We start from the raw sequence: 14,935 nt of genomic DNA on the forward strand, positions 1-14,935 counted from the left end.
GTACAGAGAACTACAAAAAGGCCCACTTCCCAGCAGGAGATCTGATTCGGTTTTCCTGACAGCATCCGAGGATGCTAAACATTGCAAGGTAATGGACAAGCATCTGTGGGTGGACACGCCTGCCTGATTCTGTAGATTTGGGTTCCCGAATGAGAAAGGTGTTATCTGTTTGAGAGTCGCACCACATGTGCTCCCTGTCAGTTATGTGTCTTACAGGCTAACACTGGAAAAACACAGCACTGGCATCAATGTCTCCACGACAAAGGTTATGCACTTTCAGCAATAAAAAACAAAACCCGAATAGCATTGTTTGGACATACGCCTGTTATTCATAAATATCGAACATCGAGGCTTACATTAAAAATGATACATAGGAAATGTTACAGAAAGAAACAACTAGTTTGTCCTGACTTACAAACATTGTATGATTTTTCTCTACAGTAAACAACCACTGAAATAAGTAAGGAACACTTGTTTTCAATGCTTTCCTTTTTTCTTTTTTACTAATCCTTTTACAGGATAATAATGTTCGATTAAGGGAGAGCTTCATTTAGCAGCAGCACAACAATTATCAGACTAATATTACATTTGCCTCAGTTGCCTTCTACTTCTTCCACTCATTTAAACACTGGCCTTGAAAATGAGGAATACCACTTTATTTTTTTTTCCACTGCTCCGGATTTGTCAAGACTATGTCCCATATGTAATTCAATCTTTACATACCCTTAACTAAATCATTGACTAAACTCTTTGCATTAAATTTGAATTCGAAGTCCTGTGAGCTTTTGCATTCGATTCAGACATTGGAGTTGAAAATGATGAATGAAACACAAATGGCTGTGTTATTGCCACGATTTCACTGTTTTGTGCCAAGTTTTACCATTACCTGGCAACCAATGTGAACATGAGCACAATATCCGAATGAGAGCAAAGCCGGATTCATTATATCTGTTTTTCAACAGGCACCACTAGACCCTGTTATTAGTACACTAAGAGCGGGCATGGTTATTTATACCGCCGACTGTGATAGATTGTCAAAATAAACCCAATTTCTTCATCCGGCACGATCTTTTCCCCCGAATTGGTGATTTTAAATATCTATTTCAATTTAGGCAGCCTTTTTTTCCTGCAAATGGGAATTTGGTAAGGGACAGTCTACAGCAATAAACATGTATCCGTCGGATTGACCAACAGTAGTTTCTTCACAGTGCTGCAGCCAAACCTGTAAACATTATTTTAAAAATACATTTGGCACAAAAAAATATATAGTTTACCAAAATAAATGCGGAGGGATGACTTGCAGATTCTGGTGGTTTTCGAAGTGAGCATGGTATTAAAATACTAGTATGTAGAGGTAAACGTTCTCGGTTATATTTTTATTAAGGATTAAGCTATATCTTTTTAAACTCTTAAAAACGTTCCGCATCACATTGAAAAGGTGATACCCATTGAGAACAGCAATACAAATCAGACGCAAGGTGCAATTTGTTACCCTGTATTCTCGTTTTTAAGCCACATATTATGCATGAAATACATATGTTTTATATGTTATAGAGCAGGCAAGCCTGAATAAATCTTCCAACAGGAAATATATTAATAGAATAATTCTGTAACATGACTGACTTATTTTTTTAACCTTAGATTAAAATATTTACAACTAGAGTGTCTTTGACGTGCATACTGTTCTACAGGCACCAATGAAGAGGGTGAAATATTTTCTTTTGAGAATACCTCGGAGGCGAATTCCCATGCTTATTTGCGACTACAGGTTTGGAAAAGGGGCATAAAACTATACTCCTAGAATGGAAATCCTGATTCCTGTAATCAGGATTTGAAAAGGATAGTTGACCATGTGTCAGAAAGGGAAAGGAAACTAGGTGCTAATAGATGGTCGTCAAAACTTAAGAATATCCAGAAAGTTGGATCTTTGTGGGATTCACAGGTGTTTTGCAGGTGATTAAAGGGGTTTCTATAGAGTGAGAATAATTTTCCCTCTTGAACAAAATCCGCAAAATATAAAGTGCAAATGCACTGTTCCCCCCAACCAAAGCAGGCAGATTGTCCATGGGAAGTTCTGCTTGGTGTAGTTAGGGAAAGAGACTATGCTTAGACCTGGAAATAGAGAAGAGGTCTAGATTTCTAGTATCAAAGCCTCAATAAGAAGTTGGGGAAGCCACAAGATAATCATAGATCGAAGAGAAGAGTAGCTTCTTCTCTACTCAGATTTAGGATTTTATTTGTGAGCTCAGGACATTAGCTAGTTTTGATGCAACACCAGTGAAAATATTTATTGTAAATGATTTCACCAGTAGACCAGCTACTAACTCAAGGCAGGTGTATGGTGATGCAGGTTTATATGAACATTCATTGTTAACTCTGCCATGGTTCTTTCAAAATGAGAACCACCATTTATTTAATCTATTTAATAGCTGCAACAATCATATTGTCTCGCAAGATTTATGCAATTAGAATTAATATAATAACTACAATAGCTGTCATGGAAAAAATGCATAAAAAGGAAGCAGCAACTATGAACATCTTATTCTTTAATCATCTACTTAAACCTTTCTAACAAAAATAATCTGAGAAAATCAAAAGTATAGAATGTGGCTTTGAGAAAGCAAACATAGAAGGCTCTTCGTTAATCCCAGGCCCCCCATCTTCAAGAGGGAGTTAGGCCAGGGCTGGTAATTTCTGTGGCTGGGCTGCCCAGATAGTCACTGGATTTTAAGCTGGTGAGTGACTTGTAACTTGCAACGGATGTTAGAGAGCCGCACAGGCCGAGCATGGATGGGGTGTCCTCTTTTCCTGCAAAGAGAAAAAACGACTCAGATTACCGCTGAATTTCCAAAGCAAGAAGAGGTATTTATTTTCGAGAGTCACCTTCAGTGAGGGGGAAAACAATATAATGTATGATTGGCCTATATACCAAAGCCCTTAAAGTTCTTTATTGTAATGACATTTCAGGCAAACAGTTATTAAACGAATACATTTTGTATTAGTTAAAAGAAATAAGGTTTGTGTGTGCACTAGATAGTTATAGATAGGTCTGCTTTTCCATAGATGGGGCATTTGTTAGTTTGCTAATAATTTTGGCTCCGTGTGATGAATCTTCCCTAAACTTTCCATAAATAAAGTTGATTTACCTCAGCTCCTTCATGGGAAGTTTCATGGTAATCCATCCAATGGAAACCGAGAGAGAAAAATAGGGGTGCCATAACAAAATCCCAATGCATTTTCTATAGACTTCTTTAGACAAGGCTACTGCAAAAACTGCTGATAGAATTTTCCCAAATTCACCAAGATGCAAGATTTTGGTCAACAGATTGAGCTTTTTGTGATTTGGTGTAAATCCGTTCAGGAGTGTTTGAGATATTAAGAGTCAAATGTAATTGCATGTTTTGGCAGGTGGGCTTACAAGATTCCTGTGCTGTCCCATGAGAGCGTGAAATAAATAATGGAGCCCTGTGATTGGTTGAGAGGCACATTTTTTCAGTGAGCCTGCATGTTCTTGTGGGAGGGAGATGCAGAGTCCTACGAGAGCAAGCATTCTGATTAGCTGGTTGTTGGAATGTTAGAAATGAAATTGCCTCCATTACTGTTTACTGTACAAAATTGGAGGTGTTGTGGCAATTAAGTAAAAAAGCTATACAAGGGGGTAGCAGATAGGAATGCTGTCCCCCTAGATTTAGAGAGTAGATGTCCAAGGGATAACTACTGTGAAGATAATAAATCTATATTGTTTTTAAGGAATTTTTACGATCTCACTGGACTCACTGGATCGTAAAAAGGAGTAGACGAGTTCTCAATACACTTTATTAGTAGTAGTACGTATTGTGGCCTTTTCTTTTGAGAAGGAGTGGGTAAGCGAAACGTACTGTGATGAGTAAATGCTTAATTCTTATTTTTTTTAAATGTTACGATCTTGTGAGACTCACTGGGTCGTGAAAAATAGAAAGGAGTAGGTGATCTTCAAATACACTGTAGTATGCACACTTGTTACTGTGGGAATGATTCTTACTTGAGATGGTGTTTATCAGAGCCTGCTAATTACGCCCATCGGCTTGGTAACAGTTGTGAGCCGAGTGCAGTCTCTTCCCACACCCTACTATGCACACTCATTATGAGAGAGAGGAGTGTTAGGAGGTAGGACAGCCCCTGGACAGTGCATACTATGCACACCTGTCATCCAAGAGAGAGATCTCAGCTGAGACACCAGTCTCTCTCCACACACCCTACTACACATCTGTCATCTGAGAGAGAGGTCTGAAAGGAGAGGCCAGTCCATGTACACACCTACCTACGCACACCTGTCATCCATGACAGGGTTCTGGGCAGAAAGGCCAGTCCCTCTCTACATCCTACTATGCACAAAAACTATCTGAGAGAGCGGTCTCCAGGGGGAGGGACAGTCTCTCTCCACACACCCTACTACACACATCTGTTATCGGATCAAGAAGTCTGTAATGAGAGTATAGTCCATGCACACACCCTATTATGCACACCTCATCTGAGAGAGAGGTCTGACGGGAACAGTTGTACCTCTCCACTCACTACTACGCACACCCGTCATATGCAAGAGAGATCACAGCGGAGAGACCAGTCTCACTTCCCACACCCTACTACTCAAACCGGTCATCTGAGAAAGAGGTCTTGAAGGAGAGGGCAGTCTCTCCACACACACTAATTGCACATCTGTTATCTGAGACAGATCTGACAACACAGACCAGCCTAGCCATACAGCCTACTTTGGTCACCCATCATCGGAGATTGAGGTCTGAAAGCAGAAGTGGGTCACTCCCCACACCTTACTAAGCACACCCGTAATCAGAGAGGGGGGTCTGAAAGGAGACGACAGTCTCTCTCGAAACCCTACTACGCACAGCTGTCATCCGAAAGAGAAGTCTCAAAAGACAGGCTAGTCAATCCTCACTCACTACTATGCAAATCAGTCATTTGAGAGAGGGGTGTGAAAGCAGGGGCCACTCCCTCACCATAACCTACTACGAACACCTGCGGGGTTGGATTTATGCTTGGTAATTCGAAATTCACTGAAAACCCAAATATTAAAGTAATGTTTTATTTAGGTGAATTTCGCAGTAACAACATTAATGTTTTGAAGTAAAAAAAAGACACAGAACTTCAGCAGTTATACTTAGGAGCACTGACTATAATTTGTGCCTCTGCCATGCACTCCTTATGACCTCACATAAGACATGCTCTATGATATCATTTATGAGATGAGACAAGGAAGGGTCAAAGTTAAAAGGAGGGTCAAAAAATCATTGATGACTTTGGTGCAGTTTCATGGATCTGCAGGACACTTGGTAGACGTTTAGGAGGTTCAGCTTTCTCTTACGTTTCGTGAAAATGCACCAAGGGTTTACAGTTAAGAGGGGAACGTATTAAAATATGGATATGATGGAGCTGTTCAATTAAGCTGCATAAACATTTTGCAAACTGATTGCAAGTTAAATTCATGACATGGTTTTATATATCATCTGGTAAAGAAGAGGGCAAATTTAAAAGGGCTATTGTCAAAAACACTTGATTTCAAATAACTTTGGTGAAATCTCATAGATCTCTACGAAATTTGGCACACACTTGACATGGTTGCATCTGAGATATAGAGTTGCATGCAGCTCTGTCAAGAGGGAGCATGGTTAAAGGGGAGGGGTGCAAGAAGTGTTCTTTTACTAAACCTCTTGATACATCAGAACAAAATTATTCAGAGGTATAAAGGTTTAGCTTTCTGTATATCAAAGTGGGCCCAGTGAAGCGATCTCCGGGTCAATCTGAATCTGACAAGGGGGTATAAATTTAAAGGGGGAAGATGTCAAAAAGCTTTGATTTGATAACTTTGCTACCATGTGGCATGAATGCTGCAATACGGGACTGATTTTTTTAACCTGCTTGTGCTGCTGGCCGCATGGGAGGTTTGGTGCTTGCGGCAAACCACTGTTGCACATGGCAAAAGACTACATGCAGTGGCAGTTAATAACAAGATGAGATTTGTACAGGACCTGACCTGTGGGCACGATCTGCAGTCAATCCTAACTGCAAAAAGCAGAGGGTAGCATACAACATGATAGAAGCATTATCATTCCCCACCAACTCAACCACACACCAACCCTATATAGCCATACAACACCAGTAAAACACATTTTCCTTCGTCCTAAACAAATACAGTTAACAGAGAGTTATGGTTAGCTTTTGTCTTAACACCTTTATGCACGTGTAAAACAATCTCAGAAATTCACTCAAAAAACAAAGTTAAAGTGGTTACAATTATGAGCTAAAACTGAAAACCACTCAATATGGTTCCCAGTATAGTTGACTTCAGGGTTCATGTTTCACACACTTGCTATGCAAACCACAACTCACACCAAATGCAAAATTTATGAGGTGACAATATTTATAACGAGAAATAGGAGAACTTCACACAAATTAAAGTACAATACATGCAATGAGATCTCACTACATGTCAATAGTGAAGTAATTCAAAATGTTGGAGGCATAAGAGAAGACTGGGAGGAATTGGATAACTATGATACTGTGCATATAATTGGAAATTGTGAACCCTGTTCATCTTAAAATGGCTCACTCTTCCACGTTTTTAATTATATGGTATGGATGTTTTAGTCTGCTTAGTTAGATATTAAACGTTTTTTTATGAGTATTGTATATCAATTGTCAAATTAAATTAAATTGTGACTTTATACTGAATTGTGAAATGGCCATATGTGTATAAAGATAATGAATTTAAGGGGATTAAATGTCTAAAATCACCCTTTCTCACCTCCATGGTAGCTTGGCACGAGCGGTCAGGCTTACCCCAGAGGCAGTGTGTGAAGCATTTGCACATGAACAGAAATATAGTGAAAACGGTACAAAAGGACACCACACCAGTTTTAGAAAAAATATGCAATATTTATCTTTGTAAAACAAGACCAAAACAATAAAAATACACCATACAGTATTCCAAAATACCAATGAAGCAAAAATAGACTTTATATACAGGTCTTTGAATAAGTCGATAGCTCGGACTGGGGCTATCCCTGCATCATAAACAACAAATCTAACAGTGCTGCCCGACAGCGGCATTGTGGGCCAGCTACAGAGACCCGTAAAACAGTACCTTAGGAGACGCGAGGCGTTGAATCTTGCGGTGAGATCCAAGGAGCAGCGTTGGCAGCTGTTTGTTCCGGAAGTCGGTGCAGGGGGAGTTGGGCCCTTGAAGTCACGCGCATTGCAGGTCGTACTCCTTGAGTTTGAAGTCAGGTGCGACTTGCGGTGATCTCAGGTCAAGTTGCAGGCAGAAGCTCAGTGATATCGTCCAGCTGCTTCGGTGAGACCAGGGAGCTGCGATGCGAAGTGTGGCGGTGCTCATTGCGGTGCTGACATTTTACAGTGCAAGCAGCAGTGTCATGATTGCTGAAGCACTGTCGTCGGTAGACCCAAGGCTGCGGTGCGATACAATGCAATGTAGTATGCGGGCCCCACAGGCAGGCCGGACTGGTACACGTAAGCAGCCCTGGCAAATTTTGCCAGACCAGCCCCCGTCCGGCGCATAGCGAGCGCGCGCAGCGTGCGAACCCGACCGCTATTAGGGGGGTTTGCAAAACGATAGACCAAAATGGTGAATTTTACAGCACATTTTTCATTACATATTCAAATTGTATCAACTTTCAAAGCACAGTAAATAGTAGATGATGACCTTAAAGAACATCAGGTTACCCACCCAGTCATATGTACCCATAGATATTCTTTCAGAGAGCATCAAAAATAGACACAATTAGTGAATCAGAGAGAAAAAAGTAAAAGTGAGACCAGCCCATATACTCTCCAAATCATGTACTGCCAAAAAATAGTTAATGCAGACAGATTCGGAGCAGCCCCCAATTTTGCATTGAAATGGCCAGCCAAAATCATATTGAATGGCAAACCCAAACATTAAAATGAACTTGAACTCCTATTCATCAATATTTCCACAAAATACAACAACTGGGAAAAGATATCTAAATTTAACCGCATCGTTGCTATCGTATATTCCCGCTGTGTGCTGCCATTTGCAAAATCCCATTGTTTGTGACAAGGTCAACTCGTCAAACGCACAGCGCAGGTAACACCCATGACGAGTTGACCTTGTCACAAGCAGTTATTATAAAAATGTACTAGAACCAGTGCTTAATTTGAGCCGGGGCTTTCTGGTGCTATGCACCAGCACTTAATTGGTTTCCGGTGCCCGGCACCAGCACCTAATTGTTAGCACCATACTTAGAACACATGGTGGCGCTGCTCATCTATTTTAGAGATTAGCAGGACAACGGTAGTTTAGGAATACAATATACATTAAATTGATAATACCTGCCTCCCCAACCATTTCTTTAGCTTTGGGGCCCCTGGAATAATCTGAACTTTTGCATTTACGCGCAAGAGAGATGGTTAGTCGCTGTTTTGGCAGCGATTACAAGGGCGATGGGTGGTGCAAGCTGCAGTGGCTTCCTGGTCAGAGCCCTGGAACTAAATATTTTACAAAGCACTGACTAGAACCAAACCCAAGTTGAGGCCCCACTTCAAATCAAAAGCCTGCATTTCCCCCGCCTCCCCTGAATAGAACTGCACAAGATCACAACCAATGTTGAACTTAAGCCATGTAGCCAATCCCACCTTGGCCCGGCCAGAAGGCATTGGACAGGCATGGAGATTATAACATTTGTACCCATCATAAAAGACATCACCCAAAACCCAGGTGTCTTGCAACAGTATGATGTCATAGTTGTTAATAATCTTACACCAATCTTCAATTAACATTTCAGAAGCCAGACCGGCAACATTTCAACACAACAATTTGAAAGTCCCCTTGGGCTGGTTAGATGATTTATCCCTGTGTTCCGATTATATACCACCGCAGCAGGGTATTTCTGCCCACCAGGAAGGGCCTGCCTTCCTACCAGGCTCAGGGAAATACAGGGAAAATAAGTTAGTCGTTCTGTACAACATTGCCCACATGACATGCCAACACTTCTGGAATGATTCAAAAGGCACAAATTACAAGTCTCTGGGAAGTGTAGGTGGTCAGGAACAAAACTACCATTCTGCCGCGCAGCACTCCACCAATCATTATCCTCAAAGCCAGAGGGAACCATAAATGTATTCTTGGACGTGAATGGATTCGCAGAAGCTGGAAAGACGTGTTCCCATTATCATGAGCAGAGTTAACCGGATTGAAATATTTGTAGACAAATCCCAGGGGTAGGACCCTTATTTTCACAAATTGAAGCAAAATCGATCCTTCTAAATGCATTCGTGAGTCTGTAATCATATATATGGGTTCGAGGAAAGCTAGGAGGTGTTGCTAGTTGTGGCTAGAGCAGAGTGTATGAATATATTGGTAAAGTTAACATACAAGTTAAATTAGCTTTACATGTCCCCAGGCACCCCAAATGCTTAATTACTTTGTGATATTGTTTGCTTACAATACTTACACACTTTTACCTATGGGGCAGTGGCATTCTGGGACAATTGTGCAGATTGTCAAACAGAGCCCAGTGTAGACGTTTTAGGGTACTCTTTGCGAGGCCTAATTCAGTCAGCTGAGCTCACATTATACTGAAGTTCAATCTTCAGAGATCTTTCCTTGGAAGCTCAGTATTCCAAGCCTGTGACAGGAGGAGGTATGCAGACCCAAACTCCACTATGGATGGTTTGGGTGCAATATAAAAACCACGGTGTGACCATCTGCAGACAGTACTAACTGATCTATCGGATGCAGGATGCAGGCATGCGTGATTTTTAAAACCCTGATTAAAAATGCTATTGCTCTGAAGTTAGCTTTAATAAGAACTTTGAGGTCTATTTTAAACTAAATAATCTTATAGATCATGAAAACACACGTCCCCCCAGTATTATTTGAGATAAGCCCTACCTTCAAGATTTAGGCAAAAGCTCATTCAATGGCATTTTATATCCCTCCCATTAAGAGAGTAATACATCTTATAGATCTCGTGGGTTTATAGAGGAAACATTGATACATATGTTATGCTTTGCCCGTTTCTTTAAATATACTTGAAACCTTAAGGGTAAATTTTCTGGTTAGAATGCGGAATAAGAAACTGTAAAGAAGTGATTAAACTCTTCATGAAACTTGATTACCTTAGCGTGATGAAACAATGTAAAAAAAACCGAGTTGATTCAGATGAAACATGCTGCAAAAAGTGGCCCTGTTAAGCCATATTTGTAATGTCTTATCTGGCAAACAATTTAATTTGGGTAGTTATTTATTTATTTATTATGAAATGTTACTTGTGTTACTTTGGCCGCTTTCTGTTAGAATAGCCCGTGAATCACTCCCAACTCAGAGGCTAAGGTCCTGATTTCAATGTTTGCAGATGGAGTAATTTCAGTTGGTCTGATTTAGGACTTTACTCCTGCCAGGCCGAGACTACCTTGCCCGCCAAACTTATACATGACTACCAATTGAAGGTAATGTAGAAAGCATTGGTGGTAACCGCCATTAGAGCAGTTCCTGTCAATCCCGTTTGACGCAGGGCTCCGTCAGCAAGACACAGCTCTGTCCCAAACAATTTTCTTTTTTTATTTTCAGAAAGAAAATCCCCAAACTGGAAAATACAATTTCGCTTCACTGCCCATTACCGCCAGGGTTTCCTGCAGGTGATGGGCAGTGAAAACTGACCTGTAATTCAGCTCATCTAAATTAGATGGGTGGAATGACAGCTCAGTCTCCGCCTGCTCTTACTCCGCAAGGCCATCGGAGGGGATTCATCATGTAGGAGACAGAGTAGTCTCTGCCATTATTAGTCCTATAGGCCCATCCGCACATAAATTTGCCAGGCAAAATGCATTCTTGGCAGTGAGGATACTCTGTTGCTATTGCAAGGGAATATCCTTACCACCAAGAATTAAATCTAGTCCCAAGTTATTTCGAAATTCTATTTGACTACGACCTGGGTATGTCGATCATTTTATTGTACGTTTGTAATTGTTTTAGGTAATATAAATAACTAAATTATTCTATACAGGTCCCCCACTTAATAGACAGGACCAGAAGTACATGAAGACCAATCTACCATTGCCCGGAGTGCCACCTGTGGGAGAGTGGCCTGTTCCCTCCTACTGGGCTCCTGTCGTGCAGGTAGACTGCCGTCTGTACTGGCTGCTTTCAGGGTAATGTTGCCCCTAGGAAGCGGTCATGTTGTGCACTGTATGCATGTGAGCTCAGTGATCTGTAGTGCAGCAATAAATATACACAAAGAAGGGCCCAATCCATCCATACAGTTCATTGCACCACTCTGATCAACCACCGTACAACTTTATGTAAGGTAAGTGGGCAACATGTGAACAGTCACAGTACACCGTCTGTCGCAGTGCTTGGCAGGGGCTATCTCACTACATTGGAACAACTTACCTGCAGGCTCAGACATATCTCTGGAGTAGTCGCAATCAGCCTTTGAGTTATCAGACTAGAGATGAAAAATCTGACCTCAGAGTTACACAAAAATATCAATAACTATGTGTGCTATAACCCACAGAACGTTCTCAGTAGGTTTGGAACCTCTTATCTATATTTGCATTGAATGCATTAACCTGCTGATCTCTCTCTGTAGGATTGGAATCTATCACATTCTAGTTACATTCAGATGTTTGCAGTAACTCCTAGAACTTTCTCTGCAGCAAGGCCATTTACCTTTACCTCTGGAGCCTCCCTGCTTAGATTAGAAAGCTTAACAGGTTACACATGGTGCTCGTCATTATGTATGGTCACCAAGCAAGACATCCCACTGACTCGGCCTGAAACAAGTGAGCTGCAGGCACCACACAGACCTCTAACAGAGAAACTCGTCGAACTGCACTTTCTTTAACTGAGATCTCCGCAGTGGATACATTAACCTCATAAAGTATCTCTTTTTAAACCAGAACATGCACATTATATTCATTTTTCTGTTGTTTCTTCATGCCATGATTTTTCCTTTTTTTCTACCTTGTTGTACTTGATTGTCCCTCTCTTACAGTCATATTGACAAACGTCACCTATGTTCCCTTCTGTATGTTGCTGCTTATGTCTTTTTTATTCTTTTTCTGCTGTGTCATTCTTTTGCTCTTATACACACCCACCTCCTTTTAATTCTATGCCTGTGGGTATTTATTTAGAACTACCTAAAAAGCAATGGAGCTCTGTAGAAAAGTGGGGGTGAAGGTCGGAGTACAGAGGACTGGTGAGGTGGTTAATACAGGCAGGACAAGGGGGCGTCCTCCTAGCTGGGATTCACCATTTGGTGGGACGCCAGGGGAGGGGGAGTTACCTAAAGAGGAGGGTCTTTAGTTTATTTCTGCAGAGCTATAACCCCAAGATTTGTGCCACTATTACTCAGCCCCTACTGGTACCCCACTGAGGACCCACTGAGGCCAACCTGGAAATTATAGAGACCAGACTTAGTGGAGCAGAAATCAGCCGTAATCTTTATTGTGCATCCAATATCGAGCAGATCACCCTAAAAATTCCAAGTAGGCCACATCTCCTTAGTGACTACGATCAGTGGACAATGTACCATACAAAATGTCATTTTGTATGATAAGCCGGGATCTAGAGGGATCGCCAAGTGGGGCAGGCCATCCAAAGGTATCCCTTGGCCCTTCTAAGGGCTATTCTCAAGCAAAGGAGGTCTATATGTGTTTTTAATATGTTTCCAGGGTGTCTTTGTGCCCCTAAACTCTGCTAAATCGCCTCACTTGCATGATAATGGTTGAGGCTCCTAAAAATCTCTGCACGGACAGGTGTGAAAGTCAGCAGGCATGGGTGCTGCTGTTCTCTCCCAAACAAAAGAACACCCGTGGATCTATGACGCTCCTGCAACAACAAGAGACAGGGAATACAACTCCCAACAAACGGTACTTTGAAATGCTAAACTTAAATGTGGCGTAAAGCCCAGAGCTGCCAAATGGAACTGGGGATAGTCCTCTTCAGCCTCCAGCAGGAAGGAAGCTCGCCCACCAGGCCTGTCGCCCACCACACCAGGCAGTCAGGGCATCAATATCTAGGCCTCCTCCCATATGACGTGAAGCTGCCCCCCCTACCCTCAGTCCATACAGTGTAGTGTTGAGCCCAGTCAAAGGTAAGAAATGCATTCACCGTGACAGAACCTTAAGACTATATAGGTCACGCGAGGACGAGTTCAGGCCTGGATGAGTTGGTATAGATGACATGAGTTGGCGCTAGCCTATTCAAACATCTTCACGCTGTCTTTAGTAATGCAGAGACCACCTGCAACGTAAATGCAGGCACCACCACATAAGTAAATCAGATCTGGCCAGCGCACCGATGCAAGCAATCACCTGCGGGCGACAGTCCAGACAGGGGAAATTAAATTACGGGGTGTGCCACTCTCTTTCCAGGCTGTCCTCTCAGCCGTCGTTCTGAATGCTGCTTACCTCGCCTCAGTCACGCGCACTTTCACAATGCGCATGTGCATTAGCAGCATAACCCACCCACCCTTAAAAAAATAGCGGCGCGTGGAGGCGGTGACATATGCGAGCTGCGTCTTCTACACAACAAGCGACATCATCATCATGGTGGTCAGGTGACTCAGCATCACAGGTCAGGTGGTGATGTGTCATAGGTGTGTACTCTGTAATACCCATGATTTAATGAACTCCTCTGTAGGGAGCAGTGTGACAGGAGACAGACATATTATTGGTTCTACATGAAACCATCTCGGTATCACACCCATTCAGTTCTCCCTTCCATTCTTCAATAGTGCTCTGATCACAACCTGTGGTTCAGCAGCACTGATCCCATCAGAGCCAGGGAGATACTGCGGCCCATCAGAAGTAACACCCCAATAATGTCCATGGCAGCTCTGAAGGATAGAAACGAGAGTGCAAGGCCATAAGAGGTGAACATGTAATAGTCTCAAGCACTTCATTAAACTCCTCACAATGGTCGTCAGCCTGGCAGACAGCCCTCCACAGTCCAAGCAGCCCAAACAACCTATCCAAAGGTGCAAGACTCACAATTATGTTGAACATTCCTCCTGGCTGCAAGGAATGAGGACTAGAGGAGGGAAACCCCATACTGCAAAGTACCCTAGGCCATGCTCCTAGGTAGAGGTGATGCGAGGAAGGCTACAACAAGATCCAATAAATAAAACATACAAAGAAGGAAGCGCAAGACAATGCTTTAAGAGAGGCAGCAAGTAGAGGGCAGATAACTGGAAAAAGACACCGGAAAGTAGGGAATTTCCATCAGCCTGGTATATTTTTTCTTGGATTTGTAAGTTGCTCCGTAAGATTTCGCATTTGTAATTTGTTTCCGGTCTTCCCATTTGCTCCAAACCTCACTGCCTTCTTCATTCACAATGGGACAAATAAGGAATTTGCATCTTTTCCAGAGTAGGGCTGGCAGCTCATGGGACAGGTCACCCACCCAGTCCAGCAAAAGAATTTTAACAACAAGAACTATATTTACTGAAACCGGGGGCCCACAGATTGAGAGGGCTAAAAGAGAATCTAAAATACAAATAAAGTAACTTCTGACCAGATTGCCACTCAAATATACTTTACCCTAACCCGGCAGCCCCACCCAATACATACTCATTTCCCTACTACACATACGCCAGGCTCTGGGAGAAAAAAACATTTACAACGTAGACCCAATCAGGTGGAGAAATGAACCATTCAGTATGGAGGACACGGAGAAGGAGAATGCTGCGTCACTCAAAAGGGGGCGTAAACAGAGGGCTCACAGATATGTGTAAAGACTCATGAGGGAAACCATGTGCTCCCTGCTATGTGCACGTTAGTCTTGTAGGGATGGGGCAGAGGCCGGACAGACATCCGTTCAAGCCAGCAGATGAAGAAACAGAACATAAATAGACCAAAACAAGTTATCAATCCCACCACCATGCAGTTCAATAAT

General features: G+C 42.2%; 1 protein-coding gene across 1 annotated transcript in view; it reads right to left on the bottom strand.

The window, feature by feature from the left end:
• Positions 1-312: 312 nt before the first annotated feature.
• RUNDC3B (RUN domain containing 3B) overlaps positions 313-14,935 on the bottom strand; it is a 345,682-nt gene continuing 331,059 nt past the window's right edge. Inside the window, exon 5 of the mRNA XM_086939839.1 lies at positions 313-2,808. Coding sequence (XP_086795965.1) covers positions 2,663-2,808 — 146 coding nt within the window. The 3' untranslated portion in view covers positions 313-2,662. The remainder of the gene's footprint in view (positions 2,809-14,935) is intronic.

Source organism: Lissotriton vulgaris, chromosome 10, assembly GCF_964263255.1.
Source record: "Lissotriton vulgaris chromosome 10, aLisVul1.2, whole genome shotgun sequence".
Taxonomy (NCBI): domain Eukaryota; kingdom Metazoa; phylum Chordata; class Amphibia; order Caudata; family Salamandridae; genus Lissotriton; species Lissotriton vulgaris.